At 50.9% G+C, this 19,013-nt stretch overlaps 2 protein-coding genes across 4 annotated transcripts in view; one reads left to right on the top strand and one right to left on the bottom strand.

The window, feature by feature from the left end:
* The first annotated feature begins 1,023 nt into the window (after positions 1–1,023).
* Positions 1,024–9,658, top strand: ZFTA (zinc finger translocation associated). The gene is made up of 5 exons (XM_059931840.1): positions 1,024–1,162; positions 3,316–3,813; positions 4,341–4,730; positions 5,081–5,632; positions 5,795–9,658. Exons 1-5 carry the CDS (start codon positions 1,024–1,026, stop codon positions 6,259–6,261), a joined length of 2,046 nt encoding a protein of 681 aa, XP_059787823.1. The 3' UTR covers positions 6,262–9,658.
* A 14-nt stretch (positions 9,659–9,672) lies between these two features.
* Positions 9,673–19,013, bottom strand: part of RTN3 (reticulon 3) — a 55,831-nt gene continuing 46,490 nt past the window's right edge. For all 3 annotated transcript variants that reach the window (XM_059931838.1, XM_059931839.1, XM_059931837.1), the window contains 6 exons: positions 18,024–18,231; positions 15,957–16,095; positions 15,447–15,516; positions 14,920–14,966; positions 13,504–13,562; positions 9,673–11,864 (listed from right to left, as the gene is read on the bottom strand). In XM_059931838.1, the coding sequence (XP_059787821.1) occupies positions 11,819–11,864; positions 13,504–13,562; positions 14,920–14,966; positions 15,447–15,516; positions 15,957–16,095; positions 18,024–18,231 (569 nt within the window). In that variant the 3' untranslated portion in view covers positions 9,673–11,818. The remainder of the gene's footprint in view (positions 11,865–13,503; positions 13,563–14,919; positions 14,967–15,446; positions 15,517–15,956; positions 16,096–18,023; positions 18,232–19,013) is intronic.

Genomic DNA, 19,013 nt, shown 5'->3' with positions numbered 1-19,013 from the left:
ACTCCCCGCCCGGGGTCAGCGTTCTTCCCCTCCTCGTGCGGGGCAGAGGGTCCGGGACCGCGTCTAGGGCCTCGTGTCGCACCCCCAGGCCTGCGGGGGCAGAAGCCTGAGTCACGGCGGCGCACGCCCTCCCCTCTCGGCTTCCATCCTGGGGCCACCTCCGCCCGGCAGCGTCGGGCCCCGGCGCAGCCCGCTCTCCGCGGTCTACTGCGCGCCCCCTCTCCTCCGCCTGAGTCTCCGCGGCCGCGGTCCCCGCCCCGGCCAGCTCCGGGGGAGCTTGGCCCGTCCGCCCTCCAGTGCTGAAGCCCGAGCTCCCAGCGCTCCCGGGCGGCTCCCGCGGGAGGGGGCGCGGCCGCCCCCGCGGCTCCACCCTCTCTGCGGGGACGCGGCCATCTGGGGCCCCTGCCAGTCGTGTCCGCTCTGGGGCCCGCGCCTAGCTCGCGCGGGAGGAGGCAGTCCCTGGCAGGGACCGGGGCCTCCCCACCGGTCGACCCCCTTGCCAGCGCCGGTGCGGGGAGCCGGGCGCTTAGATGCCCCGAGGGGGCAGTGGCTGTGAGCCGAGCTTGGGTGGAAGCGCGTCGCAACGGACGCGGCGCCCCTGGCCGCCTCGGTGACCCTTCAGGAGCCGGGACCCGAGCCCCGGAGGCGGCGGCGCGGGCCCGCGAGGACGGCGAGGTCCGTGCTCCTAACGTCCGCGGCGGGCGAAGGCTGCGGAGCCTTGGTCGGGCTGGTCGCCTCCCGCCTCTCCCCCCAGCCCCCCGCGAGCTGGCAGGAGGAAATAGCGCGCGGCCCCTTTAAATTTACCCAGGAGCCCTTAAAGGAGCCCCAGGGGCCCCAGACAGGAATCCCCACCCCGGTCCAGCCCGCGCCGCCGAGCTAGCAGTCAGCCGTCCGTGCGGCCGGCCGCCCAGTGCATGCACCCCGCGCTCCGGGGCCCCGCGCACCGAGCGCCGCGCGCGGGCCGCCGCCGGCCCCGCGGCCCCGCGCCCTGCCGCCCCGGGGCCCCGCTCCGCAGCGCAGCGCATGGAGCCTGGCGGGGACCACCGGAGCCGGAGCGGCGGCGGCAGGGGCGGCCCCGGGCCAGCAGCGGCCTCGGCACGGGGCCGACGGCTGCCGCCCGCCGGATCGAGCGGCGGCGCGGAGCCCGAGGAGGACGACGGCGGTAAGAGTTGGCTGGGGCCGGCGGCTCGGGCGGGGGCCCCGGCATGGGGGAGGGGAGGGCTGCGGCTCCGGGCTCCGGGCCCCTCTCCTCCGCCGAACAAAGGGGGGGACGCGGGCAGGGCGGCCGGGGGCGCCACCTGGCGGGCGCGGATGGCGACTGCAGGGCCAGCGGGGGAGCCCCCCGCCCAGCTCCCGGGGTTGGCCCGCGGGGCTCGGGCGGATCCCCTCCCCCTTAAAGGGCCCCGAGGCCCCCGCCTTGGAGGCCCAGCTGGAGGGGCCCCAGAGGGCCTGGCCTGGCGCCGCGGGGCTCGCGCTCTAGGCTCTTGGACTTGCGGCCCCCGCCCCTTTCTCTTTCAGACTCCCAAGTGGTCTCCCTTATCCGGCTGTCTCTTAAAAGTCTGCCCAGACCTTGGGTCCCTTTCCGGGCTTCCCACCAGAGGAACTGAGCTGGGGACTCCGCTGTTTTAAGTTGGGCTGTCCTCTCCTCTGTGGCCTTGCTTAGAGAAAGGAACCCTTTTTCTTTTTTCCTACGTTCTCCCTGGGAAAGAGCACGGCTTGCGCCTCTTGGGGAGCTACCAGTACCTTCCCCACGGCGGGCAGTTCTTAAAGGGATGGGCTCGCCCACAAAGGCATACACCCCCTCCTGTCCGCGCGTTACCCCCTCCCTTCTTTTCAAAAATTTTGCCACAATTTGTCAGCTATAGGGGGACCAGCCAGTCCTCTTAGTTTGCTCTCAAAGGAGACTGTTTTTCTTCATCCCTCTGCTTCAGGGTCAACGCCTTAAGACCCATGAAGCTTCTGTCCAGGCTAGGGAGACTCAGCCCTAATCCCTGAGCTCCCCTCCCAGAAATTCCCCATCCCCTTTTGTTTTTAAAGAATCCCAGCTCCTCCCCTTTTTTCCGCTCTTAAAGCGCCAGTCCACCTTAGACTAACAGATCCAGCGCTGGAAGGATGCTCAGAGACCAGCTAGCTATCCAGTGCCTTAGCAGACAAAGACGCTTAGGCCCAGAGAGCGGACATGACCTGTCAGAGGTCACAGAGCAAGTTACCAGTGAAGCCAGGAGTCGAACCCAGGTTTCTGACTCTGAAACTAGTGTTTTCTTTTTCTTTGGATCTACTTACACCAAAACCAAACAAAAACACAGTGATGACAGGAGCCCTCTCTGATCCTGCCTTTTGTTTCCCAGACCGGGGGATTCTCCACTGGGAGAATGACCACACCTGTCTATTCAGCCTATTTGTCCAGGAGACCCTTTTCTAAATAAAATAAGGTCCAAACTGTAGGGAAAGTGGGGGACTGCTCAGTGTCTCTATTTGGCAACAGGGAGCACCACTGGGTTGGTGGCCTCTCCACTGACTGCCCTCTGATTGCTGGGCAGTGGCCGGCTCCCGGCCAGAGCAAAAAATAAATCCCCAGAAAGACTTAATGGACTCCAGTGGGTGGTGGCCACTCCCTGCTGCAGTCTTCAGTAGCCACTCTGGTGGCCCTCCTGCCATCATCCCCTTTCAGTCATCAGCTCTCCCAGACTCTAGGAAAGTCAGAGTCCTAAAAACTCCTTTCTCTGGAGGTGCTGACAGCTTTGTCATGGGGATCCCTCCTGTGGGTCTCTAAATTTGGGGAACTGACATTGCTTAGTGCCCCTTAAAATGGGATTCTCAGGAGGGTGTATTTGAGGCATTATTGGAAAAAGGGAGAAGATCATCTTTGGGTGGGGCCCTCCTGGCTGGGGCCTTGGGCAGTGGGTCCTGTGTGCAGCCCTGGATGCAGACAGATGCCCCCTTTGTTCTTCTCACCCTGCTGCGGCTGTAACCGCCACGGCATGCTGCTCTCCTGGCTGTACCCCTACAGCCCTCATCCAGAAAGGGTGCCTTGCAGAGCCTGCTGCCTCCTTGGCCTTCACCTTATTTTTTAAAAAGTCAGAGCTGTGCCCTGCATTCTTTTGTTCTTGATCCTCTCTTAAAGGGGTCTTGCTCTTTGTAAAGGACCGATGTTTTGACGCCCTGCTCTACCACCTCCCTTTTATTGCTGTTGCCATCCCTTTCCTGCCCCTGAATGACCTCTCTCCCACCTCCCTTCTCTTGCAAAATCGAAGCCCTAGGTTCCTTCCCTGGAAATCGGAGATTGAAAAACTGTCTCCCTTTCCCCCTCTTCAGGGCAAGATCTTCAGCTGGAAGGGGGTGCCTTGGGGACCTGGGGGAGTGCCCCCCTGCCCTCCTCCAGGGCCAGGGGACCAGCATCCTCAGGCAGGAAATACTCAGACCACTGTGAGGCCCGGGCCTCGAGGCCTGGAAAGAGCCGCATCCCTGGCCGTGACCACCGGCGCTACTACCACGACCACTGGCGGCTGGAGTACCTGATGGACTTCAACCCTGCCCGTCACGGCATGGTGTGCATGGTGTGCGGCAGCTCCCTGGCCACTCTCAAGCTCAGCACCATCAAGCGACACATCCGCCAAAAGCACCCCTACTCCCTGCATTGGAGTCCCCGGGAGAAGGAAGTCATCAGCAACAGCTGGGATGCCCACTTGGGGCTGGGGGCCTGTGGAGAGGCTGAGGGCCTAGGGGCCCAGGGGGCTGAGGAGGAGGAGGAGGAGGAGGAGGAAGAGGAGGAGGAAGGGGCCGGCCTCCAGGCTTGCCCTCCCAAGGGCCCAGGTAATGTTGGACATGGGGAAGCAAGGGCCTGGGTGGTGGACGGGGCCAGGTGGGGACAGCCTGGGCTTCTTAGCCAACTAGCTGGTTTTCTGGAGCAAGTTATTGCTCCTTTTTGGGGTGAGGTCTGTTTATTGGACAATAGTGGGGGAGAGACAGTGGGATGAGGGGGTCTCCAGCGTCCCTGACAGCTTTGACGTTCTGTGGTTTTAGAAGGATCCAGGGAGTGGAGGCTGGGGAGAGAGGCAGGGGAAGGTCTGGGAGCAGAGGGTACCGTGAAGTCTAGGGAAGGGGCTAGAATCTGGGTCTGGGGGAGGAGTCGGGTGGGCTGAGGGTTTGTGTTCAGGAGGATTAGGAGGTGGCGGAGTTAAGACTTGAGGGGAGAGGAAGGGAAGGAAGGGTAAAGCTTAGGCAGAGGGCTCAGAGTCAGCGTGAGGGAGAGGCTTATGGATGGAGGACCTGGCTGCGGTGGCGGGGGCTCCCCCGGAGGGCCAGCATCTCAGTTCCTTCCCTTCCTCCAACCCTTTCAGGCAAAGCCCCAGCTGGTGGGGGCAGCCGGCGCCAGCGGCGAGGGGGCCCAGGGGCACCCCGGGCTCGGCGTCGGCGCCTGTCTGCCTCCCGGAGGGCTGGGGGCAGCAGGGGGCTGGGTGCCCGGCGCCTGGAGCGGAGGCTGAAGGAGTCCCTGCAGAACTGGTTCCGGGCAGAGTGTCTCATGGACTATGACCCGCGGGGGAACCGGCTGGTGTGCATGGCCTGTGGCCGGGCGCTACCCAGCTTGCACCTGGATGACATCCGTGCCCACGTGCTGGAGGTGCACCCCAGCTCCCTGGGGCTCAGCGGCCCCCAGCGCAGCGCCCTGCTGCAAGCCTGGGGTGGCCAGCCTGAGGCACTGTCTGAGCTCACCCAGCCCTCCCCACCAGGTGCGAGGCCCATCCTAGGGCCAGGACCCCTCCATATAAGGGCTGCAAAGTGAGATCTGTGGCCAGAACCGGGAGGGACTCATCCCCCCCTACACACACACACACACACAACCGGGAGGACTCATTCCCCCCCCTACACACACACACACACGCACACACACACACACACAACCGGAGGACTCATTCCCCCCCTACACACACACGCACACACACATTCTCCCTCTCTCTCCCTCTCTCTGGTTGGGGCCTCTAGCTTAGGGCTGGGGTGAGGAGCAAGGGACCCCCTCTGTGTGGGTAAGGGCAACCCAGCCAGCAGGCTGAGCCCCTCTCCCTCACCCATTCCCCAACAGACGATGACCTCGTCCCCCAGGACCTGACCAGAAAGAGCCGGGACTCGGCCCCCGCTGCTGGAGCCCCCTCCTCTCAGGATCTCAGCCCCCCAGACGTAAAGGAAGAGGCTGGCTGGGTCCCTGAGAGGCCCGGGCCGGCAGAGGAGGAGGAGCTGGAGGAGGGCGAGAGGGTGGGGATCCCGGGCCGGTCTCCGCGGGGCCGCGACCACCGCCGCCACTACCAGGAGCGCTGGCGGCTGGAGTACCTCATGGAGTTGGACGGCGGCCGGCGCGGCCTGGTGTGCATGGTGTGCGGGGGCGCGCTGGCCTCGCTCAAGATGAGCACCATCAAGCGGCACATCCGCCAGCGCCACCCGGGCTCCACGCGCCTCAGCGGGCCAGTCAGGGCCCTCATCGCCCAGGAGTGGAGCGAGAAGGCCGCCCACCTGCTGGCCTTGGGGCTGCCCCGCCCCGAGTCCCCCAGGGACCCTGCCGCCCCCAGCACAGCCGCAGCCTCCGAGGAGGGGGGAGGGGAAGAGGAGGAGGAGCCAGAGGAGGAGGAGGAGTGGTGGGGTGAGCTGGCAGAGGGCCAGAGCAGGTGGAGAGGGAGAGGGGCCAGGGTAGAAGGGGGTGGGGAGAGTGGAAGGTCGAAGGGGAGAGGGGAGGGTGGGACAGGGCAAAGGTGGGGGGTTACGAAGCCCAGACGCTCCAATGAGGTCCTTTGATCCGTCCTAGGCGATGTCCCGCTTTCCCCTGGAGAACCGTCGGAGCGGCCCGCCGAGGAAGAGGAGGACGATGAGGACGGCCCAGAGCCCGGGGGACTCGCTTTCCCACCGCTGCCGCCGCCGCCACCTCCCCCGCCGCCGCCGCCGCCCCCGCCCCGCAGCCGAGAACAGCGGCGGAACTACCAGCCGCGCTGGCGGGGCGAGTACCTGATGGACTACGACGGCAGCCGGCGCGGCCTGGTGTGCATGGTGTGCGGGGGCGCGCTGGCCACGCTCAAGGTCAGCACCATCAAGCGGCACATTCTGCAGGTGCACCCCTTCTCCATGGACTTCACGCCCGAGGAGCGCCAGACCATCCTGGAGGCCTACGAGGAGGCGGCACTACGCTGCTACGGCCACGAGGGCTTTGGACCGCCCGCCCCGGCGCCGCGCGACGGCGGCGCGGACCTCAAGGCGGGCGCCGTGTGTCGGGCGTAGAGGACTCGCACTCGAGGGGCCGTGCCCAGCTGGCTGTCCGGCTGGGAGCCCCAGCTTCCCGCGGCCCTGGCCGCTGCCGCTGCCCCCCGCTGGCCGGGCCGGGCGGAGATTCGGGATTGGGTGGGGGTCTCCGGCTTGCGCTGGGTTCCAGAGAGCTCCCCAGGCTAGTCGGGGCGCCGCAGGAATCGCGCTCTCTTCTCGGACCCGGAGCCCAGGCCCTCGCCGCTCAGGGCCCCACGTTCCTGAGAAGCCACAGCGTTTGCACGGAGAGCTTTTGGGCCCCAGCCGCACCCGCGAGGCGATCCTGTGCCAGGCCGGGACGGGGGCACCGACAGTCAGTATTAGGGCCCCAAGTAGGTGGGGGAGGCAGAAAGGACGCACCGACCCCTTTTCACGGCCGGGGGTCCAGCTCTCAGAGCTGCACGTCGACAGGCACGGCTCCCGGGTCGGGGCGGCTGCTGCCCGGTCGTTACTGGCTTTCTCGACCGCTCCGGGGCCAGGACTGCGGACGAGGGCCTTCCTCGGGAGGAGAGGCAACGGGGCTGCGGAGCCAGCCCGCGGTGAAGGCGCGTAGTACCGCGGGTGGTCGGGCGGGGCGGGGGCGGGGCTGGGCGGGGCCCCGCCTTCTGTGCCTGCCTCCGGGGCGGGCTCTCCGGGGATCGCCCCACCCGCCTCCCCGGCCCCTACCACGGCCGCCCGCACCGAGATCTTGTAAAGGGATTAGCACTTTTTCCTTTGCTCCTCTCCTGCTCCGAGGGCCTCCGTTTACCCTGAGCTCAGTCAGGCGCTCGTGCTTCAGCGCCCGTCAGTCCGAGCCCGGGGCACTGGAGGTCCCGGCAGTTGGCGTTCTGTTCCTGTCCCCTTTTGTACGCGGTGGACGCACCACCCCCAGGGCCTGGGGCCGGGCCTCGGCCTTCGTTTCTCTTCCCCGCGGCAGCGCCAGGTCCTGAGGGGCCGGGAGTGGGCCCCACGATCTCCCAGGCAGGTCCGAGAGGGATGTGTAGATTCATTCTCCTGTGGAGAACAGGTGGCCCTAAGATCAGGCCCTTTTTGCTCTTTGTATTTTATTTTGAAACTGTATTTAATGCTTTTATATGAGAGGGGGAGGGGCGGGAAGAGAGCTGTCCGTCACCCTTATGTGCAAATGTCTTATTTATTATGCGTGTATCAGAGATAAGCTGTGAGGTGGTGGAGGAAGGACCTAAAGGGAGGAGGTGCGAGGAGGCGCGGATGGGAGGACCCCCAAACATCACAGACTAATGTGTGCCTCACCGGGCCCCTCCTCGGAGTCTCTGGTACCCACTGTCTGCTCTTCACATAGGCCAGTTCCTTTGGTCTTAAAGCCTGCGAGTGGGGAGGTCAGCGGGTTGGGACTTCAGGGCTGGGTCTGGAGGGGAAGGGGCCCTGGCACCTGGGGCCAGGAGCTGCCTCTGTGGGTGGGAAAGCAGACAGCAAAGAAGCCCTTCCTCTCATCCCAGTGCCCCCAGGCCAGAGCCCAAGGTTCAAGTGCCTCAGGCCCAGTCCCTTTGACTCTTCCTGATTGGGAATTGAATTTTATACCACGGATTTTATAGCATTTTTATATAATTCAAGATTGTCTGAGTTGGAAGGACCTTGGAGATCTAGTACCTGCCCCCACCCCTTTCACAGATAGGTAAAATGAAGCCCGGAAACTGAAATTATCACACACCAGGCAGGAATAGTACTAGGACTAGAATAAAAATCTCAACTCCCAATTCGGTGTTCTTTGCACTACACTACACGGCCTCCCAATCTCTGGTGAGTTAAAATTTCTTTTACCGTTAGGCCTGCCGAAGGATGACCAGTGCTGGGTGCTGCAGGCCCTCAGCACATTTGTGGCCTCCGGGGGATGGCAAAGAACAGCACACTTCCTTGTAACGAATGAGTATTCTACAGGGCAATCTTGCCACCACTGGCTTCAGCTGGAGGGCACCAGCAGCAGCCTTCTCCATCAGAACTCCCGAAGTAGGGCTGACTGCCGCCCGGCCCAAGGCCTCTCTACTGGGCAGGGCTCTGGTGTTGTGTTGTTGATGCCACCAGGGGTTCAGGAAATACTGCATGGGCTGTCAGTTGACTGAAAAGTGAATTCCTAGAGTGTCTGAACCTCCAGGTTTGTTGAGACAGTATTAAAAGCTTCAGAACAGGGATTATGGATGGCACCAGGTTGGATACTGCCATTCTTTTACTTTCCTTCATGCATGTTGTTTTCAGATCCAGAAGGAGTGTTTTGCCACTTTTGCTACTCTGCCTATTCAAAAACAGTAGGCAAACTGGGGCAATTATTATAGTCATCCAAGCCCTCTGCCGAAGTTCAGGTAAGCCAGGGCAGAGAGCAGGGTGGGAACGGTTTCTCCCCTTGATAGGGAGAGGACTTGGGAGGGCAGGAGTGGGTGTCTTTATTAAGCAGCAGCCCCAAGCACTCCACTGGTTCTCAGAAGTGGCCGCCAGAACAGCATCATCCCATTAGGAACTTAGTAGAAAGGCAAATTCTTGGGCCCCACCTTGTAGATCAGAAACTGGGGTGGAGCCCAGCAGTCCGTTTTGAAAAGCCCTCCAGTGATCATGAGGCACGCTGAAGTTCTGAGCACCACTGATCTAGAAAGTGCCACTGTAGTGATGACTACTTTGCAGCTATAGCCTCATGAGTTAGGAGATGAGGTGGTCCCCATCTCTAGGTGCCTCCTCCTTGCCTTGGGAGTCTGACATGAACAGGTGAAGTTTCTTCATGAATTTTTTTGTTAATGGTATGCTTGCTATTATGGCCAATATGTAAATGTTACTCTGAATACATATTTATATACCATGTTAGTGATATTATTTGAACATTTGTATGCGTATTTGTGAAGTTGTTTGCATCAGTTATTTTTAAAAAATTTCAGCCTAAGTTTTCTAAGAGGTATGGTTGAATAAACTTTAAAAATCCAGCTTAAGGGTCATGGCAGCCTTAGTTTTGGGAAAGAGCTAATCCGACACAAGTTCTTTCAGCAAAAACCTGATGGAAAAGTTTCCATTTGCCATGGTGACTGACTCTCATTTTAAGTACATTGTGACTGAGTTATAGGCTGCTTCATGTTGCAGGTGGGGGAACCTTCCTAGGTTGGTGTAAACTGGGACAACAGACCCCTCTGGCCCCCTTCCACTCATCATATTTCTCCTAAGGTCACCTCTTAGAGGGTCTCTTATTTTCTTTCAGAAACCAAATGCACAGTTTTGCTCTACTATGGAAATTCTACAGTCTTGGAAATCATTACCAGTATCAACTATTAGTCGCTTTTTAAAGCCTCAAAAGTGGAGTGGGAATGGGGGCCAGTGGAAGCCTTGTTTGGTTCTTACTTTACCCAAACTGTGTATAAAGAATAAAGTTAGCAGAATGACACCACAGTCACTGTGTTCTTTTTTTTATTATTATTTTTATTAATACCACATCAATTTGCAGTTTTACAGGAACCAAGATTCAAGCTCCTTAGGCGCTACTGTACTTTTATGTTGCACGCACATACACGCACACACAGTTTCATTAGTAATTTTTCACCTATAGATTTTTCTTAAAAAAACAAAAAATTCTTGTGTGGCACAAAGATCTGTCCAAATTAATCTAAACACAGCACTAACAAAACAAAGAGCTAGGTGTGGAGGCTTCCAGTGCAGAAAAAGGTCCTTTGGAGGGGAAGCCCAAAAAGATGATCAGTACACTTACTTCCTGGGAGGGCAAAGGATGGGGATGGAGAATGCATTCCCTACTATGACATGAAATCAGTTAAACATTTCAAAAGGAAAGGGGGCTAAGAAAATAAGAGAGTGGAGTAAGGCAAGGGTACCTTTTACCCATCTAAATTCCTAAGTAATTTCCTCAACAAAATAGAAGGAAAACTTCCTTCCACTACCTTCTACAGAGCTGCACTACTTTGGGACTGTCAAAGATTGTAGCCTTTAAAGTCACCAGTGCATATTCCCTCTGGATTATCACGACTATGAGTTACAACCTGAAGGAACTCACAGATGATTTTCTTTCAAATTTACTGAATTTTCATGTTGGAAAGGGAGGAAGACACTTGTAAGTCTCCAATGGGAATCAAAGATTCCCAAACGCCCTCCATCTGATGTCAACATGAACTGTTTTGTTGTCTTTTAATTGTGCACGGAGCCTGTCAACACAATCTGGCCCTGCCTGATCACCCTTACCTAAAGCTTCTTGGAAAACACTCTCAAAAGGAGCACCCTGTACCATGGTAGAGGTGCCAAGACATTTTATGTGCCTGAAAATGAAAGGAACCCTCAAACAACACACACCCAATAAGCTAGCCTCCAAGTTAAAACTCCATATGAATCACAAAATGCACTTCCTTACACTAATCTGTGATCTCTTAACCACAGACACAATCTCCTCTCAAGCCAGCTCAGCTTTGGTCCTTAGGGGAAAACGATGAGCACAGGTTAAAGATGTACCATGTGCAGGAGGAAAAGAGAAAAGAGAAAAAAGGCCTTTGTGTTTCTGTAGTTCACCCCTTGAGAATGTCTCCCCACCAAGGACTGAGACAGGATTACAATAACTCAATAACTGAGGAGCCCACGTGCAGATTAGTTTTTTTCTCTAACAAGTTTACAGCAGTGTACAGCAGTTACAGACATTTATTTTATAATAAGAAAAGTACAACCATATTTATTAAACTTGAGGGTAGGAAAGAGGGAGGAAAGCCCATTCAGGAATAAGCTCTCAAACTAAAGCTCAGAACTGGTGTCCGGAAGAAATGACACAGACCCCACCGTCCCACATGGCGGAGCCTGTCCTCTCCTAAGGGTGAGCGGGAGTCGCAGCAGCACCCCTGTGCGCTCCTGCTCATCCTACTTTCCATTCTTGGTTATCGGATGGCATTCTGAGAATCAGGAATTATCACTATCAACTATAAGTTATTCAGAGTTGAAAGTTATATCGTTAAATGAAGAAGAAGAAGATTAGGGGTAGCTGCTCACATTGTGGGGCAGGAAGATGGGATCACAGGGCTGCAAAAAACAAAATAAAACAAAACAACAACAACAACAACAAAAAAGAGGGAAAGAATCCCATTCTTGTCCCCAGATAATTTCTTCATAAGTTAATCATTATTTCTTAACTTAAAAATAAGGGCAAAACTATGATGGAAAGCTATGTAAGACTGACTAGTCCTTGAAATTTGAATAGAAGAACCCAAGAGATGTGTTTTATTTTCCATTTTCTCCTTTACCTCCAATCTTTCCCCTCCTTTCTAGCTACAGGTAAAGCTCCACCATCATTAAGGTATTGATTTATCCTATTAATTTGATTCTTTCTTTATTCTTTTGGGTTCTAAGATATCAGTTCTTTTTTAAGTCCAACAATTCTTGTTCTTGATACTGAGGGTAAAGGGAAAGGAGGGGAGAAAACACCAAATTAAAAAAAAAAAAGCTTGGAATGCAGGCTCAAGCTGACACTGAGCACGGTTCCTTCATAGTACAAGTAACAACATTATAACTATTAAATGGTGTTTTAGTAACTGTTGCATTTCTGGTTTCCATGTACTTATTCTGCCTTTTTTTTTGCAACTCCAGGGAGTTTTGCTTGAATCCTATTGAGGAAAAGGAAAAAAAAAGGGTGAAAACATAGACATTAGTTCTACGTTTTTATTTTAACACTGATGCTAGAAGACACACTCCTGGATTTACCGGAGCCATGTGAAAAACACTCCCATTTCCGCAGGGCTTCCTCCGGATGACAAGCGGCAGGGGCTGGGCCTGGCCTGGGATGAGCTGAGTGCACCAAGACCCGTCCCCCTGCCTGCTGCCGCGCCTGTTGCCTGTCCTCCTCTGCCTGAACCTCCCGGCTCCTCCACTGGGGCTTCCAGAGAAGAATGAGATGTATCTAGGCTTAATGCCTGCTGACTGTGCTCTACATGATGGCAGTGCAAGAGCCCATTTCTCTTGGAATGCCAGGTTACCTACCCATTAGTGTCACAGAAGGAACGACGAGTCAAGGGTCAAGGTCACATATAAAAAAACTACAGGAGCTGGCAATAGTTCCCCGCCCCTCACAGGACACTAAAGCTGTCCTTTATTTTGTGCACTGAGGTTACCCATCACTAAGGGTACCAAGGGACATTCACATCCCTCAGCTAATGTCAAAGCTACTCCCCACAAACGATACATCACACAGAGTGGGCCAAATCAGCTCACACTGCTAATCAAGACTTTAGGTTTAAAGCTAAGTTATGATCATCTTTCACAATAAGGAATAAACAGCAACCATACACAAATTTGTCCTAACTGCCCTTGTCTGGCTTGAGCTCCAATGTCTACCTAAGAAAGCAAAAGAGTAGGTAAAGATCCTGGCATCAGGCCAGAGCTGTCTGGATATAGTCAAGATTTCCTCTTACCAAAGCTGGAAAAAGCACTAAAATTTGGGGTGTGAAAGGTGGGAGTGGGCACAAAGAGGATTTAAATGCTTGTGATGTTTTTTCTCTTAAAGAATATCTGAAGAAAATATGGAAAATATGGAAAAATATTAACATTTTAATTCAAAGTGCTGGGTTCCACAGTGTTTGTTACAAATAATTGAAAATAAAAAAGAGAAACAGTTCCGTGATATAGGGAGTCATAAAAATGTCTACCAACATTTTATTACTTGATTTAAATATTAAATCGGTTAAAACAGAAGGATTTGGTAGTCTTAGAAAAAAGAAGTAGCTTTGAACTTTAATACATTGATTTACTAAAATTTTTATTTCTGAAAAGGGAGGGAAGAGTTTGGCTTAAAATTGATATTTGTGAAAATTGGGGACTTCCCTCTTGGTCCAGTGGCTAAGACTCCACGCTTCAACTGCAGCGGCTGTGGGTTTGATCCCTGGTCGGGGAACTAAGATCCCACATGCCGCGTGGCGCGGCCAAAAAATAAATAAATAAAATAAAATAAAATTGATATTTGTGAAAATAAATGAAGGTGAGTATACAACCACGAACATTTAAAAACCGGTTCAAAAAGGCAGAGTGGTCCTAACTCCATTGATCCTTTTTAATCTAAGATACAAGGCATGCTTTACAAAGAAGCAGATGAAATAATTTTTAGTAAAATCAAACTACTAACCAAGGTTTTCTCTTTCCCCAGGTTAAAAATTACTTTCTTTGGCATTAGCATTTTACACAGGAGACTAAAAATAATTGGGGGAAGAAAAGCACATGTCATGATGAAATGTGGAACCTAAGCATACTCACTTTTCAACAATTGACTTGGTCTGATCACGGGCGATGCCAACATAGTGATCAATCTGGATCTTTAACGAAGAAAAGCGACTCAGTTGTGGCAACACACAGATTAACAATTTTCCTGAAGGTAATTTTTTTTTGTCTAGTTTAACCATTTTTAAAAAACACTATGGAATATTCTGGAAAATGAAAATAGTGCCCAGTTTTAAAAAGTACTTGCTAAAAAAAAAAAAAAAAAAAAAAAGTACTTGCTAGGTATTTCCTTCAGAGACACTGGAGTATATAGCATTTTCTGAATACTAGAAACTGTGTGTCTAATCTATATTCTGTAATCAAAAATGTGTTTTGACTCCTGGGTGAGACTAATTCATTTAATATCAAAAAGCCACGAATAGGGCTTCCCTGGTGGAGCAGTGGTTAAGAATCTGCCTGCCAATGCAGGGGACATGGGTTCGAGCCCTGGTCCGGGAAGATCCCACATGCCGTGGAGCAACTAAGCCTGTGCGCCACAGCTACTGAGCCTGCCCTCTAGAGCCTGCGAGCTACAACTACTGAGCCTGGGTGCCCCAACTACTGAAGCTTGCGTGCCTGGAGCCCGTGCTCTGCAACAAGAGAAGACACCACAATGAGAAGCTCGTGCACCGCAACGAAGAGTAGCCCCCATTCGCCGCAACTAGAGAAAGCCCGGGCGCAGCAACAAAGACCCAACGCAGCCAAAACTAAACAAAATAAAGTAAATAAGTTAAAAAAAAAAAAAAAAAGCCATGAATAAAAGTCTGCTGATGCATGACTTAATCTATCAAGAATAACCTCATAGCATCTAGTATACTCTGTATACACCACTCTACGATGCAAACATCTGTTCATACTGATGGATTCCCACAATAGCCTTAACAGTTTAAGCTTCTTTTTAGACACCAGCTTTTATTTAAGCATTTTTTCAGCTTATTTTTTTGGAACAGATCCATGTGATAAAAACTCAAAAGGTGGGGACTTCCCTGGTGGCGCAATGGATAAGACTCTGCGCTCCCAATGCAGGGGGCCTGGGTTCAATCCCTGGGTCCGGGAACTAGATCCCACATGCATGCCGCAACTAAGAGTTCTCATGCCACAACTAAGGAGGCTGCCTGCTGCAACTGAGACCCAGCGCAACCAAATAAAAACAACAACAACAACAACAACAAAAAACTCAAAAGGCACACAGCAAGGTGTAAGTTCCCTTCCTGCCCTTATCTCTCCTAGACATTCAGCTTCTCTCCTTAAAGGAAACCACTATTACCAGTTTCTTACAGGTACCTGACTTATAAAATCAGACTGTAAAAATGGTTAGAAAAGGATTGCTCTGAACTTTCAATGCCTAAAAAATGAACTAAAATTAGTCGTACATCAACTGGCATATCTGATTAGAAACAGACAAATGCTTACCTTGTACTTCTCATAGACAACTGGAACACTGAAAATGAGCAGTTCAGCTGTAAGACAGAATCATGAGACATGGCAAGTGTAAATGTGAGATGGTCACAAAGTCTCAAGACACAAGTAACAGGAGCATTTTTCCTCATAAAATATAGGGAAACACAGATCTTCCTCAATATGAGAAATCCTGGCCAGAGCTCTCAATTAAGGACAGTTAGATACAGGTACACAGGCTTCCTTCTTTGTACCACAAATAATTTCCAAATTATGAAAATGATTTCTACAAATAAGATCCCCATATTTAAACCAAATCTAGAAAACTCTCCTTTCTTTCTAGCTGTCTGGATATTTCTTTATAGGTAGGACCATTTAATAAACCTGTGGCCATACACACAGATTCCTCTGAGGTCAAGGTCTCTATGGATGTTAAAGGCTGGGCCAATGTGGAAGGACTGGAGCCATGCTGAGAACTCTCTTTGCTCTTACTCTTACCAATTACTTCATAGAGCCTGGAGACGTTTTCCTTGCCATCTTACCAAGAATCAGAAGGGTGATCCCATTGAAAACGGCACCAACATAGGTCATCAGCCACATGAAGACAGCCAGCTGTGAAGGCCAACATCAGAGGGTTAAGCAGGAATAATCGTAATGCAAAATCCAGGTTAGTTGATGCCATTCTTCTCTAGCTAACTGAGTCTGCATAAATTTAGTGATGTATGCCATAAATAATTTCAAAATGAAGGTTACCTCATTTGTACTATACATTTGAGGGTGCATAAGAGAATTCTATAGTTCTCTCAGGCCCCCAAACAGACTGTAACTGCATTTCTGTCAATTATCAATACATTAGCCTTGTTCTGATGTTAGTTCTCCAGGCGCAGAGGTACCTCCTTTACTAACTCCTATCCCCATTTTTACAGGTTGATTGAGAAAAGCATACATTTGCTTTTGTCTGATAAAACCCTATTAACTGCTTTTCCTCTGAATTATAACCTAGTCCCTGGTTTTCCTCAGCCTCACCACCAAAAGCTGTAGAGGCAACTAACCTTCAAGGAGTCAACTAGATCTTCCACCAGAAAGAGACGAATAATGAGTTTCAGGGCCCTGTTGATGTGCACCATGGCAGCGTTCACGTAATTATGGAAAGCTTCTGAGGACAGAGTGATGTCTACATCCAGGTAGGCTCTTCCAGAAGAAGAAACAACAGTCACACATTTGACATGGCAGGAGAAGATCTCTTTCTGTTAGCACAGAAGTTCTTTAGAGTGTGAAATTCCCCCAAGGGTGTGTTTTAGCAATCTGCAAAGGCATTGTTTGCTGCCATGGGGTGGGGTGGGGGCACCGCTGTCATTTAGTGGGCAGAGACAAAGCTGCCAGATGTCTGCAGTGTGGGAGTGTCATGCACAAAAAAGAACTGCCCTATGTCCTGCATAACTTTTACTGCCTCATAGGATATTCATGAAGGTGAACCTATTTATAATTATCAAGAGCCCAGAACATATAAAAGCAAAATATTTTTTTCCCACAGTTTTAACATATCCTGAATTGTCTAAAACTGTATTTTGTTTACGCTAAAACCTTACTAAGATTTTTTTCCATCATTTTAGAAAATCACACCTGTAAGGGAGATTATACATGCATGTGCAAGTCTTTATTATGGGGCTTTTTTTTGGTGTAGTTATGTCCAAGCAATTAAATATTGACTGGAATACATATTATTTTATTGTCAATGGCTCTCTATTTATCACTCTTTACAATAATGATCAATTTTTAAAATGTTGTTATAATGGTATATTATATGGTATATTATATATAACATTATACTATATGGTATATTATCTATGAATTTCATTTCAAAATGATAAAGGAGGCGTTATAAAATATTTGTTAAAAAAACAAAAAGACCTGGGTTCTGTCCCCAGACGCATTACAGAATTGAGATATAACCATCTGCTCATAATCTGTTCATTCTCTCAGTACGTGCTGAGCGCCTCCTGAGCACCAGACCCTCTGCTAGGTGTAGGGATATCAGGAAAGATAAAACTGCTTTTGCCTTAAAGAGCCGATAGTCTTGTGGGAAAAACAGAAGAGTAACAGACATGTTTTTCTTTCCTATTTATTAAGAAAATATTTACCAAATATAAAAGTTATAAAAATTAGATGCTGTAATTAATACAACTTAGCAAAACACATTTTATAAATCCATAACAGTGTCACGCAAAAGGGAAAAAAAACCCTGCTAACACATTGGAACTTGTGGCAAAACAGTAAAATTTATCCACCCAACCAACCAACAACTACTGATTTGTTAAAACTAATTTGCAAATAACTTTTTTAATGTCATATATAGTTTAAATTATTGCTTCTATTTTCACCAGGAGAAAATACAAGGACCAGAGCTGCAGCCAGACACCTATTCTGTCACAGTTCTGAGAGATCATAGAAGTGTTTCTTTATCCATGAGAAGGGGTTTTAAAAAACTGTCATTTTGAAAGTAAATTAAAAACAAACAAACAAAAAAAACCTGTCATTTGCTGATGTTAAAGTTTTTATGGCCTAAGACTTTCAAGAGGAAAAGTGTGAGGAAAACATTTGTTAAAGTCATAGCACAGCAGGAAAGGTTAGCAACTGGATTCTAGAAATGCATGACCTACTGACTTAATCAAGACCTGCCCCTGGTATTAAGGAAACTAAAGGAGAGATAGGAAGGAAATCAGTAATAAAACCAAGAGTAAACACACTGAGTTCTGGTATCTCCAAGAATGCAGACTCAACACCAAGATTTCAAGGCTGTTTTAAGAGTTAACTATGTGGCGGCTTAAACATGTACTTGGGACCCCATCTGAGTGCTGTCCTAGATGCTCTGCTTTCCCTACTGACCCTGCTCAGGAATTCAGACAGTCCTTTTTGGTGAGCCTCTAGTTGGTTAAAAAGTTCCTGGCTCCCAACTTGTTCACTTCATAAGGCGGTCTCAAGTTGACGTTTCATGCCACTGATCGGCTGCGTTAGGCCCTGTAATTCTTAATTTTTAAACAGGTCTGATTTAGATCTGACCAGCCTCAGTGAATCCCTTCCCTAAATCGTAGAGTGTTACTTGTGATACTTCAACTCACTTGAACGGATGGCCTTCTTCTGACTTCTGTACAGCTTGGATGACAGACTTGTAGACCCTGAAGCTGATGGTGACAGACAGAAGAGCCAGGATGAGGTAAGAAACCACACTGATGACACTGAAAGCTGCCAGGGAGAGCAGCATGATCAGTGTGGTGCCAAAGACAAACCCAGTCTTCTTCACATCTCGCCAGAAAATTAAGTCGTGCACTGCCAAAAGAAAACGGAACATAAGTTATATGAACACCCATGAGCCACAAGGCCAGGACTGTTCTCCCTGGCTGTGTCCTGCACACTGGAGAAGCATTACACTAGCGTGCAATCACAGGTGCACCCCCTCCTTAAGACAATGATAAATGGAAATCAAATTACATCCGGGGTGATGAGTCACACTGCCAAAGGTACCTCTGGTTTCTGGACAGGTTTACAGAAACTTAGAAACGGATTTTTTAGTCATGGCTACTGAAGTACGATGGGGTAAAATATCATTTACTTTAAATGTTTCAGTAGAGCAACTGTGGGAAAATCTTGCTAACTGTTGACTAAATTAAGCAAACCATGCTTATAAAAACATACCAAGTTCTGTTAGTGTTGGTTACAATGAAACACCAGTCTCTATGTTCATCTGAAGAGAACTCAAGGAAGGATTATGGGTAGGGGACCATATAATTACTAAACGATGATACTTTTGAAAATGAATGGGGACACTATTAATAACTGTTAGGAAATAGGTATAAACCAAGACTGTCTCAGGCAAGTGGGTCTTATGGTTGGTAAATCCAAACTGGAAAAAGCTAAGTTCCTCTCCTTAAAGACACCTCAAAAACTCCGAGTGTGAGGGCTAGCAATTACCTCCGATCTAGCAATGACACAACATTTGAATTTCAATCCATGAAGTCTAACTTCAACACTAATAGCCCTATGCAAGTTTCTTCTGTGCTACTCTTTCCTTTTAAAGAAGAGTAAGGACTTTGGAATTGGAGAGACAGGAG

This window comes from Balaenoptera ricei, chromosome 8 (genome assembly GCF_028023285.1).
Source record: "Balaenoptera ricei isolate mBalRic1 chromosome 8, mBalRic1.hap2, whole genome shotgun sequence".
Classification (NCBI taxonomy): domain Eukaryota; kingdom Metazoa; phylum Chordata; class Mammalia; order Artiodactyla; family Balaenopteridae; genus Balaenoptera; species Balaenoptera ricei.
The sequence above is the reverse complement of the archived record's forward strand: the minus strand, read 5'-3'. Positions and strand labels throughout refer to the sequence as shown.